At 30.7% G+C, this 14,937-nt stretch overlaps 2 protein-coding genes across 4 annotated transcripts; both read right to left on the bottom strand.

Annotated features, from left to right (window-relative positions):
* Positions 1–7,614: 7,614 nt before the first annotated feature.
* Positions 7,615–10,862, bottom strand: LOC106775845 (transmembrane protein 184C). 3 transcript variants are annotated; one of them, XM_014663060.2, is made up of 4 exons: positions 10,726–10,862; positions 9,984–10,420; positions 9,563–9,853; positions 7,615–8,149 (listed from the first exon to the last, which is right to left on the bottom strand). In XM_014663060.2, the coding sequence occupies exons 2-4, from the start codon at positions 10,371–10,373 to the stop codon at positions 7,940–7,942; spliced, it is 891 nt and encodes a 296-aa protein (XP_014518546.1). In that variant the 5' UTR covers positions 10,374–10,420; positions 10,726–10,862; the 3' UTR covers positions 7,615–7,939. The 3 variants fall into 3 exon arrangements, with proteins under 3 accessions (XP_014518546.1, XP_014518548.1, XP_014518547.1); XM_014663062.2 differs by lacking the exon at positions 10,726–10,862 and adding an exon at positions 10,561–10,708; XM_014663061.2 differs by lacking the exon at positions 10,726–10,862 and adding an exon at positions 10,565–10,702.
* A 1,208-nt stretch (positions 10,863–12,070) lies between these two features.
* On the bottom strand, positions 12,071–14,874 carry LOC106775844 (quinone oxidoreductase PIG3). The gene is made up of 6 exons (XM_014663059.2): positions 14,558–14,874; positions 14,310–14,489; positions 14,062–14,143; positions 13,773–13,880; positions 13,476–13,634; positions 12,071–12,446 (listed from the first exon to the last, which is right to left on the bottom strand). Exons 1-6 carry the CDS (start codon positions 14,807–14,809, stop codon positions 12,250–12,252), a joined length of 978 nt encoding a protein of 325 aa, XP_014518545.1. The 5' UTR covers positions 14,810–14,874; the 3' UTR covers positions 12,071–12,249.
* Between the last annotated feature and the right edge of the window lie 63 nt (positions 14,875–14,937).

The raw sequence follows: 14,937 nt of genomic DNA, 5'->3' as shown, positions 1-14,937 counted from the left end.
GTATCATAGAACTATAAGTTTAAGTTTATCTTAATAAATATATCCATAAATTAATATTATGGGTTCGATTAGATTTAAAACCTATTTTTTAAATATAGTATATAGAACTATAAATTTAAATTTATCTTAATAAATTTATCTTAATAATTTTATTTTTTTTTATATTTATTGTATCATTATAAAAAAAATTATTATTTGTTCGATTTATTATTTCACCATCTATCAAACTATCTATTATTGTATAATTTCATGTTCCATATATATATATATATATATATATATATATATATATATATATATATATATATATATATATATATATATATATATATNTATATATATATATATATATATATATATATATATATTTCACAATAAATAAGAAAAAACATGTTAAAAATTTCACATTAACTAATAATAAATAAAATTAAATTACAAATCTTATTTTATAAATTAGTTTTGTAATCAGTGTTAAAATACACTAATAAATTCATAAATGAAAAAAAAAATTAATGAAAACTGTTATTTACATTAATAAAATAAATTTAATTGATACTAACTAAAAACTAGTTATTTCAATATTATTCGGAAAAAAATTAATATTGACATCAATTAAAAATAATTTCAATTAACATAATTGAAAGAAGTAATATTTAAAATTATCACAAAACAGTATTAATATAGATCAAGGAAATCTTAAATAGTATTAATTGATAAATGAATATGATAAGATCAACAATAAAATAATTGATAAAGTCAATTATATAAAAATCACGAATAGTTTTAGTCTAAAGTTATATTTTTCAAAAAATAATATACAAATTATAATACATAAGTCTCAATCAAACCAATAATATTTCAATCTTAATCAAAGTCCACAAACTTTAACGAAAATTGAATTGAAGAAAAAAAAGTAAATAAATTTAAAAATATGAACAATTTTAAACTATTATTTTTTAAAATACAATATTAAATTTTCTACTTTTATATAATTATATTTTTCTTACCTAACTAACATATTTTAATAATAAATTATTTTTAAATTGTTTATTAAAATAAATTACCCTTTTAGACTTCTTTATCCTATCACATTATTAAACTTTTTATACCTTAATGATGCTATAATAAGTACAATGAAAATTACTTCATATACTATAGAGATCATCGATAAGAATTGTAAGACGATTCAATGAGATAAATAATTGTGAAATATATCATGACACTAGGAATATTTGAGTCAAGCCTGATTAGTGTATGAGAAAATATTATAACACTAGAAAAAAAATAGTTTAAAATTGTTCACCGTCGAACCAATCCAAAATTTCAACTTTCTTAATTATGGCATGCCAAACTAATTATAAACAAACTTATACGAAGTATTACTATCAAGTATTATTATGAGTTCTAATATACTTAAAGTTCATCCATCTTTTATTATCATATGAAATTTTATTAAAATAAAAAAGACAAAATATAAAATATTAAAAATTACCAACTGATAATAAAAATTGCATCTCACGAAAATTAGTCAATATTCTCTTCTCATGGTTTACAAATTAAGTTATATATAATTAACAATAATGGTTAGAGTTTATTAGAACACTATCAAATGAATGTTTTGGTTTGTTCTTAGAATTTTTTTGATTATTAAAGACCAATTATCTTTAAAATTTTGTTTTTATATTCTATTACAAATGTTCAAAATAATTAAATTACAAAAAATTTCAATTTGATTACAATTTCAAATAGTATAACAATTCATTACTCTTTATATATAATATAGAACACTTTTTACAAAAGGTACATATATTAATAACAAATAATTGTTTTATTTTATTTTTTAACTTTTAAAACGAAACCACACAAAATTATAGGTATTATTAATATTATAAAAAAATAGTTATTTATTAATAACAAACATATATGTATGTAAATATTAAATGGATTATGCAACAGTTTTTTTTCTTTTGTTTATACAAACTACAAAATGTTGTTTCAAGATAGTTATTTTACAATATGTCTTATATTAAAGACAGGAATGAGTGTTATTTAAAAGACAACTCTCTTTTTTCATAGTAATTAAACATCAGTTATTTTACATCTATACTGTCTTCTTCTTTTTAAAAAAATAGCTAATTATTTTATACCAAAATATATGACGTCTTTCGTAATTTTCAAACCTGATATAAAGTAATTTTGTGGCTATTTTGTAAAATTAAACAAAAAGAAAATTTATTTTTGTAGAAAAAATAATTTACTTCTTTTAAGAAAATAATATTTTTTTTACATATAATTATATTTTATTTGGCTTAACCAGTCTTAATATATATATATATATATATATATATATATATATATATATATATATATATATATATATATATATATAATGATACAAAATATAAACATACATAATTTTCTATTTTAAGAAAATTAATTTATTAAATTGTTTTCAAAATATAACTTATAGAATGTCATAGATATGATTTAATATACGTTACCGTATATATTTTAATTTTATAGTTAAGATATTATTTACTAACCATCATAAAACCGTTCTTTTTTTTTTTTTAAATTTCATCTGAAACCTATATCTTAAGATTTTTTATGTCTATTATTATTTTATTTAGTAATTTATTTAAACCAATTTTGATTCAAAAGAAAAAGTCTCAACTCAAAAAAAAAAAACTATAGAATATTTTTATGTTTTACAAAGTAAATATTTTTATATTATTAGAATAAATATATAATTAATAATGTTGTTCCCATTCTTTTAAAATTAATATAGGTTTAAAACATCATTTGGTCCTTTTTGGTCCTTTTCTTTAGAGGTTTGGTTTAAAATGATTTCATCTTTGAAAACGTTCACCAAGGTCTCATATTTCATTAAAAAATATTCAATATGGTCCTAACGTCCTTAAAATCATAAGGTGTAGATGTTAAGGTGGTGAAACTTCAATGAGTTGTTTATTTGGATGCTTATGTGGCACTGTGAAGTCATTTTAATGTGTAAATATTTAAAAAGAAAATAAAATGACTTAAAATAGGTTAAGTTTGGGTTAAAGTAGAAAACCCTTATCTGATTATGCCATTTCCTGGGTTTTTAGTTGTTGTGAAACTAGTGATTGCTACTGATTCTGTTGTTGATTCCTTGAAAGAGTAATTGGAACATTGTACGAACATAAGGTAAGTGGTCATAATCTAAGCCTAATTAGTTGATGTTCTTGTTGTTTTATTTAGGGGTTAGGGTTAAATTTGATTTTGTGTTTATTATACGTATTTTGATCGATTAACGATGATTTTGGAGGTATAAATTTAAATATTTTCGGTTGAATTTGGGGGTATAAATTTGGGGATTAGGGTTTAATTTGATTGTGTTAAATATACATATTTTGTTCAATTGACGATGATTTTTGGGGTATAAATTTGTTGTTTAAATATTTTTAGGTGAATTTAGAGGTATAAATTTGGGGGTTAGGGTTTAATTTGAATTTGTTGTTTATCCTTTTCTACAACTTTTGGATTAAAATTTCCATATCACAATTTCATCATGTCTTTCATCATTATTTTCTTCACTACATGCCTCTTGAAGATTCACCGTTATGCATCAAATAAGCCACCAAAATTGATTCTAACTCATCAATCTATAACAAATATATTCCAAATAAAGTGACAAGAGAATTAAAAAAAACTTGTAATGACGACACCTCTAAAATTTTCTGCCAGCATTTTGTAGTGTTTTTGCCACTTTGCTCGCATCATAATCACCACACTTGCAACGAGGGATTATCCCACCTCCTCTTCAACCACCACCATTTGCAGATTGCAAATTTCTTTCCCACCCTGTTTTGGAACAAGACGAACATCCTTGAGAAGAAGCCATTTCTATCCCACAACCTCTGTGCTCAATAAAGTGAACAACTTGAACGAACCCTAACTCACTTCACTTCACTTCACTCATTTCTAACTCACTTCATTTTTATTCTACCCCTTTTATTAGACACAATAACCTCAACTTTAAACATTTTTGCCAACTCACTTCACTTCATAGAGCCAGGTAAACATCGAAGTAAACAGCTCATTGAGGTTTCACGCTAACATATGCACCGTTATGATTTTAACAATACCTATGAAAAGGGCTATATTAAACATTTTTTTAATGAAATATGAAAATTTAGTGAACTTTTTTCAACAATATGTAACTGCAAGCGAAACAAATGCATGGTCAATAATAATAGCAACCGAGTCAACGAAGACGTTGCTATGATAGCCAATTTTAATAATACTCATTTTATAACTGACTCGTTATTTTTTTAAGAAGATTATCTTGTTTTTTCTAACAACCAGAGTTATTCAAAATTGGAAAAATATAGCTTGAATTTTTATGTTAATTCATACAACGGTACCATATTATATTACTTCAGTAAAAAATATTAAGGAGTTCTTTTTATAGCAAAATTAATTTATGTTATTTTTGTTAAATGACCAAAGGAATACACATCTTATTAATAAGTATTTTAATAACTAACGAAAGAATTAATTAATAACTTTCATTTCAATTCACGTTAAAATGTATGAAATAATATACTATTAGAGTACAACAAGATGATGTTTTTCTTTTGTTTTAAGATTAAATCGTTTGTTCATTATATAAGTTTGATGAATTTTTTTCATTTATCAAATCCAACAAGTCCGATTGGTCGAGATAAAATTTTGAAACACATCATGTTCATTAGTCAAAATATAATGATTTGTTTAAATCTTCCAACTAAAATCTTAAGGATACTAACTGCCATTTGTTTAAAAAACTTGTCCCTGGGTTGATTACAGTTTTCATTCAAATGAAATAAACTAAGAATATTGACTTAAAAGGAGGGATATATGTATATTATTTTTTTGTTTTCCTTTTCTTTTAGTGTATTATGATATCACATTATTAGGTGACTATCTTAGTGATGGGTGCATGTGGCTGACAGGTGGGTGGGTCATATTGAAAATGAAACAGAAAATGAACAAGAGAAAGAAAAGTATAGTGAGGTCATAAATATTCCAAGAGAAGAGGATTAAAAAATTATGTTGTTTTTTAAGGTTAATTATCTACAACATCTCCCAGAAAAAGACAATTTAACTAATTGATAACGACAATGAAAGTTGTTTATTTGGACATTTCAAACCGTAATTTTAGGAGTTTCTGGATTCGGATCCTCATCTTGTTCTTTTGCTACATTCGGATGAAGAATTACCCATTTCCAAAGGCACACAACTCTCAACTCCACCCCGCTAAGAGATAAAATGGTCGGTTCAATAAATCCATAAATTTCTATAATTCATCCATGAAATTGCCTTCTCCTCTTGTTCGTTTCAAGGACGAAATTGCCTTGCAATTCCCTCAAAGTCCAGACAAAAACTTATGTGTGATGTTCATAAGCTAGGTAAAGGTGGTTTTCAAGAACATAGCCATAATATAAAAAATGAGATTTTATTTTACTATTATTTAATATTGAAATTATCTTCTTCTTTTTTTTTTTTCATATTTTGGTAGGATGGAAATCCCAACGTAATAATCATTCTCTTTTCGGTAATATTCAATAAGATCGGAGCAGGTTCAATTTAGGTTTTCTTTAGATTACATACGCAAACAACCGCTCATCGTGAATTACGCAAGAATTTAATAGTTCGAACGTATTTTAAAATTATGAAATTTTGTGTTCATCTTCATGAGATACAAGGTTTTTCATATAAGATTATGAAACATGTATTATAAAATTTTTTGGAAGGTACGTGTCGTCGTGATTTGGCAAAGCAGAAGTTATTTGGTGTGAAACTGGTGAAGTTTTTATGATTATATTATGTGTCGGCAAACAACCTCGGCTTTCACTTTGTCTGGCAAATGCTAGGTAATTTCTGAGTGATGTATATTATCATTCGACGAGACCGAAAAGGATAACGATAAAGAAGAAGAAAGTGCAGTTTTGAAAATGAGAAAACTGAAATAGTCAATAGAGAAACGTATGGATAATGTGTAGGCCCGTTATCATTATTTAACTGTCTGAGGTGGTCGATAGATTAATGGCAGTTGGTAACGTTCAGATAAGAAATTACATCCAAAACCATCCCTTCCAACACGGTGGTCATTAAATAAAGAGTGTTTGATTAAAAGATAAATAGATGATAACTGCAGAAAAATGAAGAAGTTAAGGTATGGGAGAGAGTAACGGTAGGAGTTAGTTGGACCTTTAGAAGTCAAGAGCGTAGAATATGGCTACGTTTTTCTCTAGTCTTGTGCACCGTCCATTGCTCATGAAAGGCCCAAATGTTTGGCTTAGAAAGCTACAACTCAGGTTTAATTAAATTCTCTGTCTTTTTTTTTCTTCAATATCTTGATATTCTTTTTAAAATATCCATTTCTGAATGAAATTTATACCTGAATATGACATTCGTATTACTATTTTATTCTTTTCGAACAAAGTTAAATGATTTTTTAATATGAATTTTGAACTTTAAATTGGAAATAGTTTTTAGATATATTAAAAATGATCAACACAAAAGACGACACGCGCCTTATTAATGAAAGATGGTAAGAATTTCGAAAAACCTACTGAAAAATTAAATTTATAATATACGAGTTCAGCACTGATCATATTGACCTAGGAGTCTAGATAGAATTTATACGTAGAATCAGATTATTCTTTTCAAGAGCTGGGTTCTGAGTGAGCTTGACCGTATTTTGCGAGAGTTTTTTCAGGTAAGAAATGACTTTTGCTTCGTGTTTTTCAGGTAAGAAATGACTTTTCCTTATCTACTTTACGTTATGAATCAGTTTCAATAATAATAAAAAAAAAACACTTAACATAAGAAAAATAAACAAACCGAGATAAAGTAACTAGACCAATTCCAATTTGATACTAGAAGTTGATGATCATGATGAAGCCAAACCATAGAATAATTTACGAAAAGTAGGGATTAGCTGAATTAGCTTCTAAAAATGAAATTTCCCAGTTTTTCAATCCACACATTCTAAACGTTTCCAGCGACAGAAAATTGATTGCGAGAAGAAAAATAATGCAACGCAATAGAAGTCCCTGCAACAAAGTTTCCTTTGACCAAAAATTGCATCTTTTCCAAGCATCTTGACCATCAAGGAAACCAAACAGTGGGAGAGCGTTGACTGTAAAATTATCTGAGATTAAAGAAGAAAGCTCCGAGAAAGGCCTTTTTGCCTTTATATTATAGGGTAGGGAGCTTTCACTAAAGTAGCCAAGCAGAAAGTAACTAACTTTCTCTAATAGCATGCCATCAGGGTATCTCATGTTTCATCAAAGGTGCATAGTATGCCACTGTTGGTGCAAGTTCTTACTTATGTGCCTAAGAGGAGAGTAGCTATAACAGAGAGCGTGTCAAAAAAACATCTTACAGAGTGTCTTTCTAAGATTTCTCCACCATGATTGATCAATATCTATTAGGGATTCGGGCATTTAAAACGGGTGGGTCCTCCACATTGATATCTAAGTGGGACCTGATGGAAAACTGGAACTTGTGCAACGCTATTGAGGACTATTGTTAAAATTATATTAAGAGGGGGGTCATGCAAAACTTAGCATGAAACACTGAGGAATCAAATCAATAGGCAAAATAATTTAAGTTTCAGTTAATGTATTGATCAGCTATTCCCTCGATCCAGACCATGAAAGTGTCTCTGATTGAGCAAATGGTCATCCGGTGCGAATAATGATAATAAAAACTAAATCTCTTTTACTATGGCTGGGAAATTACAACTAAAAGGAAAACATTACACAGGTGGTGGATGGGCAGCCTTGTACAGTAAACTAACATTAAAAAATAACAATTCCACTTGGCATCAATGTTTTCATGTTTCTAGCTCCACAGTGAAGAACTCTTAAATACATCTCTGTAGCCTGATTTTTTTAGCTTATAATACTTAGTCATTTTTCTTGTTTTGTCTAAGCATTTTCTCAACTTCTCCGCTATATGGTGCAGGATGATAAGCATACTGTTGCAGAACAGAAAAGATAACCATCTCTAGACATACCAAAATATTCTGCATAGCTTCTTCAATGTGCTCCACATCTAACCGCAAATGACGAGATTGAATGACACCAAATTTTGCTAAAAGGTCCAGAACCATTCCCTGCACGTGGCAAAGAGAGTTCATTATTATAAAAAAAAAAAACAGCTCCAGATGATGATGCAATTATATATGAAGGATAATACAAAAAATATAAGGCTAGAAAAAGAATTTAAGATAAATGGATGGATCAAGCAAATTGAAGCACAAAAGGTTGTAAATGGAATGGAATGACCCACCAGTAGGGGAATTCTTCATAATCTAAATGATGTGATACAGAGCAATGAACAACAAAATCTAAAAATAATTCATCATTCAAAACATTATTTAAAGAGAATTAATTTCTAACGAAGTTTCAAATTTTAAATAATGTGGAAAAATATTAGTCCTTAGTTTAGATTTGACGTAAGTAGCAAACAACCTCTGTCGTATTGTATCATTGATTTCAAAATTGTGTTCTTTCCCAATAAATACAAGGACGAATATGGGATGGTTTTCCCATTTATAACAAAAACTTAATGTTGATTTTCTCTAATTCCTAATTTGCACATTTTAGACTAGGGCTATAATTATTAGTTTATTATACAGATCTGTACATGAGCAAGGACGACTCTGGGATAACACTCAGAAGGTCTTGAAGATTTATCAAAGAGATTTACTAATTGGATCCCGGGGCCATCACAATTGTCATCAGAGTTTAGAACATGGAAATTGACCATATCAGTGAATGACTTGGCTTCTTCACCGGCAAAGTATTTAGATAAAACACACCTCAAACAACAAACATAATATAAACCTAAGCTTAATAAAATCCAACCTGATAAAGTGTTTTATAGCAACAATCAAACCGACTACCCAATAAATAAGATCATTTACATGGATCAAAACCCACCACAATGTTCAGTTGTAAATCGTGCCTATAGTTTTTCTTAGTCCTCTTCTAGTGACTGGATTACCTTTCCATTTGGTCTACCTTCCTCACGTAGGCTTCTATAAGTTTTCACATGCCTGAACCACCAAAGGTTCTACCATATTTTCTACAATAGTTGCTACTTCCATATTTTCTCAATTCATTTATCCCTAAAACTGTTTTGCCAACATACTCACTTTTGCTACATTGAATTTTTCTCTTGATGGCTACACCAAAATAAATAAATAATAAGCAAAATCGTTTTATAGAAAAAAAAATTATAATAAAGAGATAAGGCTTGAGAATCACTAACTAGCCTAATTATTTGTATCAATTCTATATGTAAACACAGGTTTTTAGTTTTTTTTTTTTTTTTCATGCAAAGAAAAGACCATACCAATCAGCATTATAAGTTCAGCAAGTTTTGCAGTTCAAAAATTATAGTATCTATATTCCTCTAACAGGGAGGGGTCTGCGGCTCTCTGCTGCTATTTTCGGCTCGAGATCTTCTTTAGCTGGTCGTTTAACTCAGCTTATGTTATGACTATAAAGGGTAAGGAGTTTACCTGCCAAAAGCAGAAGAAAACAATTCCTTTGATACACAAGAATTTCGCTAGAGGCGTGTGTGGTGCCAGTTCTTTAGCAAACACATGGTAAAAGACCACCAGAGAATACAAGGCTAACGACACAGATATGTTGAGGATGACGGTGAATGTCCAGCTCAACCAAGTTGGATACAGCCCAAGTAACTGCAATGCTATCATCAGAATGGAACATACTGGACGGATAACAACAAATTGCCATGTCCAATATTTTAGAAGCTTCAAATTACGGTAGTCCAGGTGAACAGTACGAGGCTGCAAAAGATCAATTTACAGAATTATGAATATCATGACATCATTAACGTCAAACACAAAATGTAAATTTCTTGTGAGAAGAAAAAATCCATTCTCCCCAAAAGTTTAGCATAGTTATAAGTAGCCACACCTGAAAAAGTGTCATGGGAAAAGAGTGGTGAATTTCCCTGCCTTTAATTTCATCAGGCACAATGTTTCCACTCATTGATATGTTCAAGTAACTATACATCAAAGCCAGAAACTTGGCAATGACCAAAGCTTCATAACATTCTTTGACTGACTCCAAAAAGGTGAAAAACTCTTTGCTTCCTCTAATATCCAAGAGACCCACAAAGGAGACAGTTGCATAAAGGGGAGCCATAAGAATGATGATGATAATAGCCTTTTGCTCTTTTGGATTCTTCCAATAGAAGAGATGCTGAGATAATAACTGCGATGTGAAATGCATGGAAAGCATAACACAAAACGCGGATCCCAGCACGGTAATCTGTGCGGGATTGAGCGTGCTTAGATCTATCATTTTTCACAACACTCTGTCTGAGATGAAAGCCTAATAATATTCAGAACCTGCAAAAGGAAATTTGGAAAACTAAAGGATCAAGCAATGCCCTCAAAGAGAAAACTAAAATTAAGTTCAATTCATAATAATAAAAGGTCACTGTAATTCGCAGTAAGACCAAAACATGTTTGCTTCATATAATAACAACCTACTTCCTCTCGAAATTCACATAAACAAGGACCACTTCGCTTTCGAAAAGACGAGTTTCAGGTTCAGCGATCAACTAAAGCAAACTTGATTTATGAAAAAAAAAAAACATCCAAAGGGAACAATAGAAAGAAATTGAAAAGAGAAAGCACGAAAAACCCCTTACTTAACGCGATTCAACAAATGGCATCTGAGGCGATGAAAGGAAGGGTTTACGATAGTATTAATAAATTATTGAGACACGTGGCAGAAATTATCATATTGTTTATTGTGTCGTGTCCCAGTGTGTCAGCCATGGCGTGCGCTTATTAGTTCTTAGGGTGATTCGTCGTCAAACTGGACGAAGGAACAAGAAATTCAATTTGAATACGACATTAGGAAATTTAAACAATTTGATTTTATATTGAGAATTTCCTTTTCTTTCTTTGATTTCTGTATTCAATTTTATTTAACAATTACTTACAGTAGATTTTATTCATAACAGTACTCAAGCAAGAATAAATTATCAAGGGATAAAATAAGGAGTAATATGACATTCCTTAAAAAGATCTAATACAATAGAAATTAGCAAAGCTTATTTCCGTTTATCTATTATTTATTTTTCTTAATTTAGAGAAAATGAAATAAAACTAAACATGTATGTACCATAACTTTTTCTTTTCTTTTCTAGTAAGCTATTGATAGCGTTAATCGGATAATCTAACGATTCAATCCAATCTATAGATTGAATTTTCTTTATTAGATTAAATTTAACTCACCAAATTCTTACAAAATGGAAATAAATTGAGTTTAAAAAAATTCCACCAAAACTAAAGATATATTTTTAGAATATTAAATAAGACAGTGTGTTTTAAAAGAATAAAAAATTTGAAATTATAATTTTTACAAAGAAATATTTAAGTTTGTAGTCCAGTTGACCCAATCCGATCAGGTGTAAATTAGGTTGAGCAGTTTGGCTGTGGTTTTAAACTGGTATGAAATGGAATGTTACGAAAGCTCTGAAATATGTCCACACATGCTTGAGCGAAGAGTACGTATAAAGCCTTTCTGGAAAAACTATGGCTCTTCGAACTGAAGTTTTAATTCGGACATGAAAGGCTGAAAAACTATGACTCCTATAAACACATACAATATATAATCACATGGAATTACTTGTTTTTCTTCTTTAGGCTTACCAAATGCATTTGAAACGCTCCACGTATAAAAATGAACTTGATACATGATAAAGACATTCTTGGGAGCATATTTGATCTTTGATCTACGGGTTTCTCTTTCAATCACTTGAGTGTCCTACTTCTTTTTTTCATTAGTCGCGCAGACGATGTGGCCAATGGGTAACATTTTCTTTCTATCGCATCACTTATTTGATCATACTTATTCGATTGACACAATCCAAAAGAAGTATTCCAGCCTGATTAGTGCAAATTATTTTTAGATTTGAAAACCAATATATATTACTTGAAAAAGTTAAAATTATTCAATTTTACCGGAAACAGTCCGCAGCAACAATGTGTCTTTTAACAACACATTTCTTGTTACATCAATTGATACACACATACGGTAGGATTGTCGAAATGAACCAGCAATATCAATAAAGCACAACGTTATTAGAAACCTGAGATCACCACGAAAAAGTCTTAACACAGGATTCAAATATATAGAACATGAACTACATTATTTATGACAACGATCATGGCACAAGCAATATCTTCCCAATATGCTCGCTGCTTTCCATAAGCCGATGAGCGTCAGCAGCCTCCGCAAGAGGGTAAGATTTGTAGACCACAGGCTTAACCTTTCCTTCCGCAATGGCAGGCCAAACGTTCTTCTCCACTTCGCTAATAATCGCGGCTTTATTTTCGAGACTTCTATTACGCAAGCCAGCCGCTACAATGAGATGCACAAATATAAAATTACCAAGTTAGATCGTATCACACCACACAAAAGAGCCCACGTTCAAATAATGAAAAAGTTTGTTGTCCAAGCGTATGTTTCTGTTAACATAGGAGAAAGGCTAACGTAGGTTCATAAAAGTAACACCTTTATAAGTTTTCCATTTAACGCATGTGTCCTAATGAGTTTGCAAACATAGCTCAATGCTTCGACATACAAAACTCATTTTCAAGAAAATAAAAAGAAGTAGAAATTCAAAGGGGTGTGCCTATTCTTGGTGCACGTAACTATAGATAGAAAGTAACCGCATTCATATAAACAAGTCAAAGATTAAAAACTTGAAGAAGCTCCTACACAGAAATGTAGAACAATATATAGTAGTAAGAATGCACGAGAAGCACAAACAGAAATTGTAAGAAGTCTCATTGGAAAATTAAGAAAGTTAACACTATTTTCATTTCCTCGTAATTCTCCCTACTACCCAAAATTTAGAATTTCATAAAATGCTTTGAACTTTTGTAATTATTCAGAGACTGTTATGTTGGGATCTATCTAAGAGGATAGATTAGAGAAATTCACCACCAATGAGACGTTAGTTGTCTTACGAGAGATATCACATCACCTTCGATCCAAAACCTTAAGGTTGTGTTGGGGATCTTTTTTCCTTGATTGTTAGTCAACTTTCTATTTTCCACTCAATGTAAGGCTTTTAACTCATATTTGGATTATAAAACCGTTAAAATCCTTCTAGGGAGATAAACTAGAGATTCACTACCAATGAAATATGAGTAGTCATACAAGATATCATAACACCACCTCTAACCCAAAACCCCAAAATTACGAGTTTGTGGATATTTTTTTCTCAATTGTTACTCAATTTGTCATTTCTACTCAATATGAAACTTTCAATTCATACTTAGATTCTTAACATGTTATTCTTGCACAAACAAATGTTTACATCAAAAACTAAATTTGAGCAATATAATATATTAAAAAAAGGGTATATTCCCAAGTTTGCAATACCTTGTACTGTGAGACGCTTAGCAAGTAAAGGGCGGAGATTTACTTCAGTAGTAACCCCACCCTGTAAGCCAATAATAAAAAGCCTTCCATCCAAATTCAAGCTATCAAGATTTCTTTGATAGTAGGATGCTCCCATACAATCAAGAATGACATCAACACCTGCCACCACACACAATTACACTGTTACACCATGCCTCTCTACAGAACAAAAAACATAAACATTAGAGGTAAGACTACATAAAGTATTAAACGCCAAGAAAGACAGGAAAATCACATCATGCAAGTAAGAGATACTACCTTGTCCACCAGTTTCCTCCTTTACCCTCTCAACAAAGTCTTCTGTTTTGTAATTGATAGCCACATCAGCCCCAATACTCTTGCAAAAAGCTAGCTTCTCCTCACTCCCTGTCAAGCAATATCTAATCTAGAAAAATATTTCGGGAAACACTGCTTGGAATTTAAATAAACAAGAAGGAGCAGTTTCACTAAACAATATATCGGACAAACAGCTAATCTTCAGTTCTCCAGATTTTGAATACATTGGAAAGTGACTATTGTTGAATAACGGGATAAATCAGTACCGAACCTGCAGTAACAAATACTCTTGCCCCTCGATACTTAGCTATCTGAATTGCAAATGTACCAATCCCACTAGAACCTCCATGAATCTGAGAGTGAGATAGAATGGATTAAAGTTAACATAAGTCTTAATAAAGTAGCAAATTAGGGTCATCATACATTTTCTAGGTAAGATCCAGTGAAAATCCTTGCGCGGTCAGGGTGATATAATGAAGATAATAATAATAATATAGAATTTAGGGTATGATGAATTACCAACAGGGTTTCCCCTTGAGATAAACGACTCGTCATGAAAATAGTAGACCACACAGTGCATGCGACCTCAGGAAAACTAGCTGCATCCGTGAGGGAAACACCTGGTGGAATCGGAAGCACTTGCCCGGCAGGAACAGCAACTTTCTCGGCATAACCTCCCCCGCCGAGAAGAGCACAGACCTGTGAATTAATAATTTTTAGTAACAGTGAAAGGGTTACAGAGGAAAAGGGAATTAGGTTAGGAATACCTGATCGCCGATTTTCCACTTGGAAACGTTTTTACCGATGGATAGGACTGTTCCGGAACATTCGAGACCCAGATAGGGACTGGCACCCTTAGGGGGAGGGTGGAAGCCCTTCCTCTGGAGGGTATCGGCTCTGTTAAGGGCAGTAGCGTGGACTCCGATGAGAACCTCATCGTCTCGGAGTTGGGGATCTTCAACTTCTTGAAGCTGCAGCACTTCAGGACCCCCCGGACTCGTTATCACTATGGCCTTCATCTTCTCCCCTTCCCTCTTCACGCTTTTTAGACCCCGCCCTCTCTACTTCCTTATTCACGATTTATACTACATCATCATACATGAAGTTATTGCATTTAATATTGGCAAATTCCTTCATATCGAACATT

The sequence above is a fragment of the Vigna radiata genome, chromosome 10 (assembly GCF_000741045.1).
Source record: "Vigna radiata var. radiata cultivar VC1973A chromosome 10, Vradiata_ver6, whole genome shotgun sequence".
Classification (NCBI taxonomy): domain Eukaryota; kingdom Viridiplantae; phylum Streptophyta; class Magnoliopsida; order Fabales; family Fabaceae; genus Vigna; species Vigna radiata.
The sequence above is the reverse complement of the archived record's forward strand: the minus strand, read 5'-3'. Positions and strand labels throughout refer to the sequence as shown.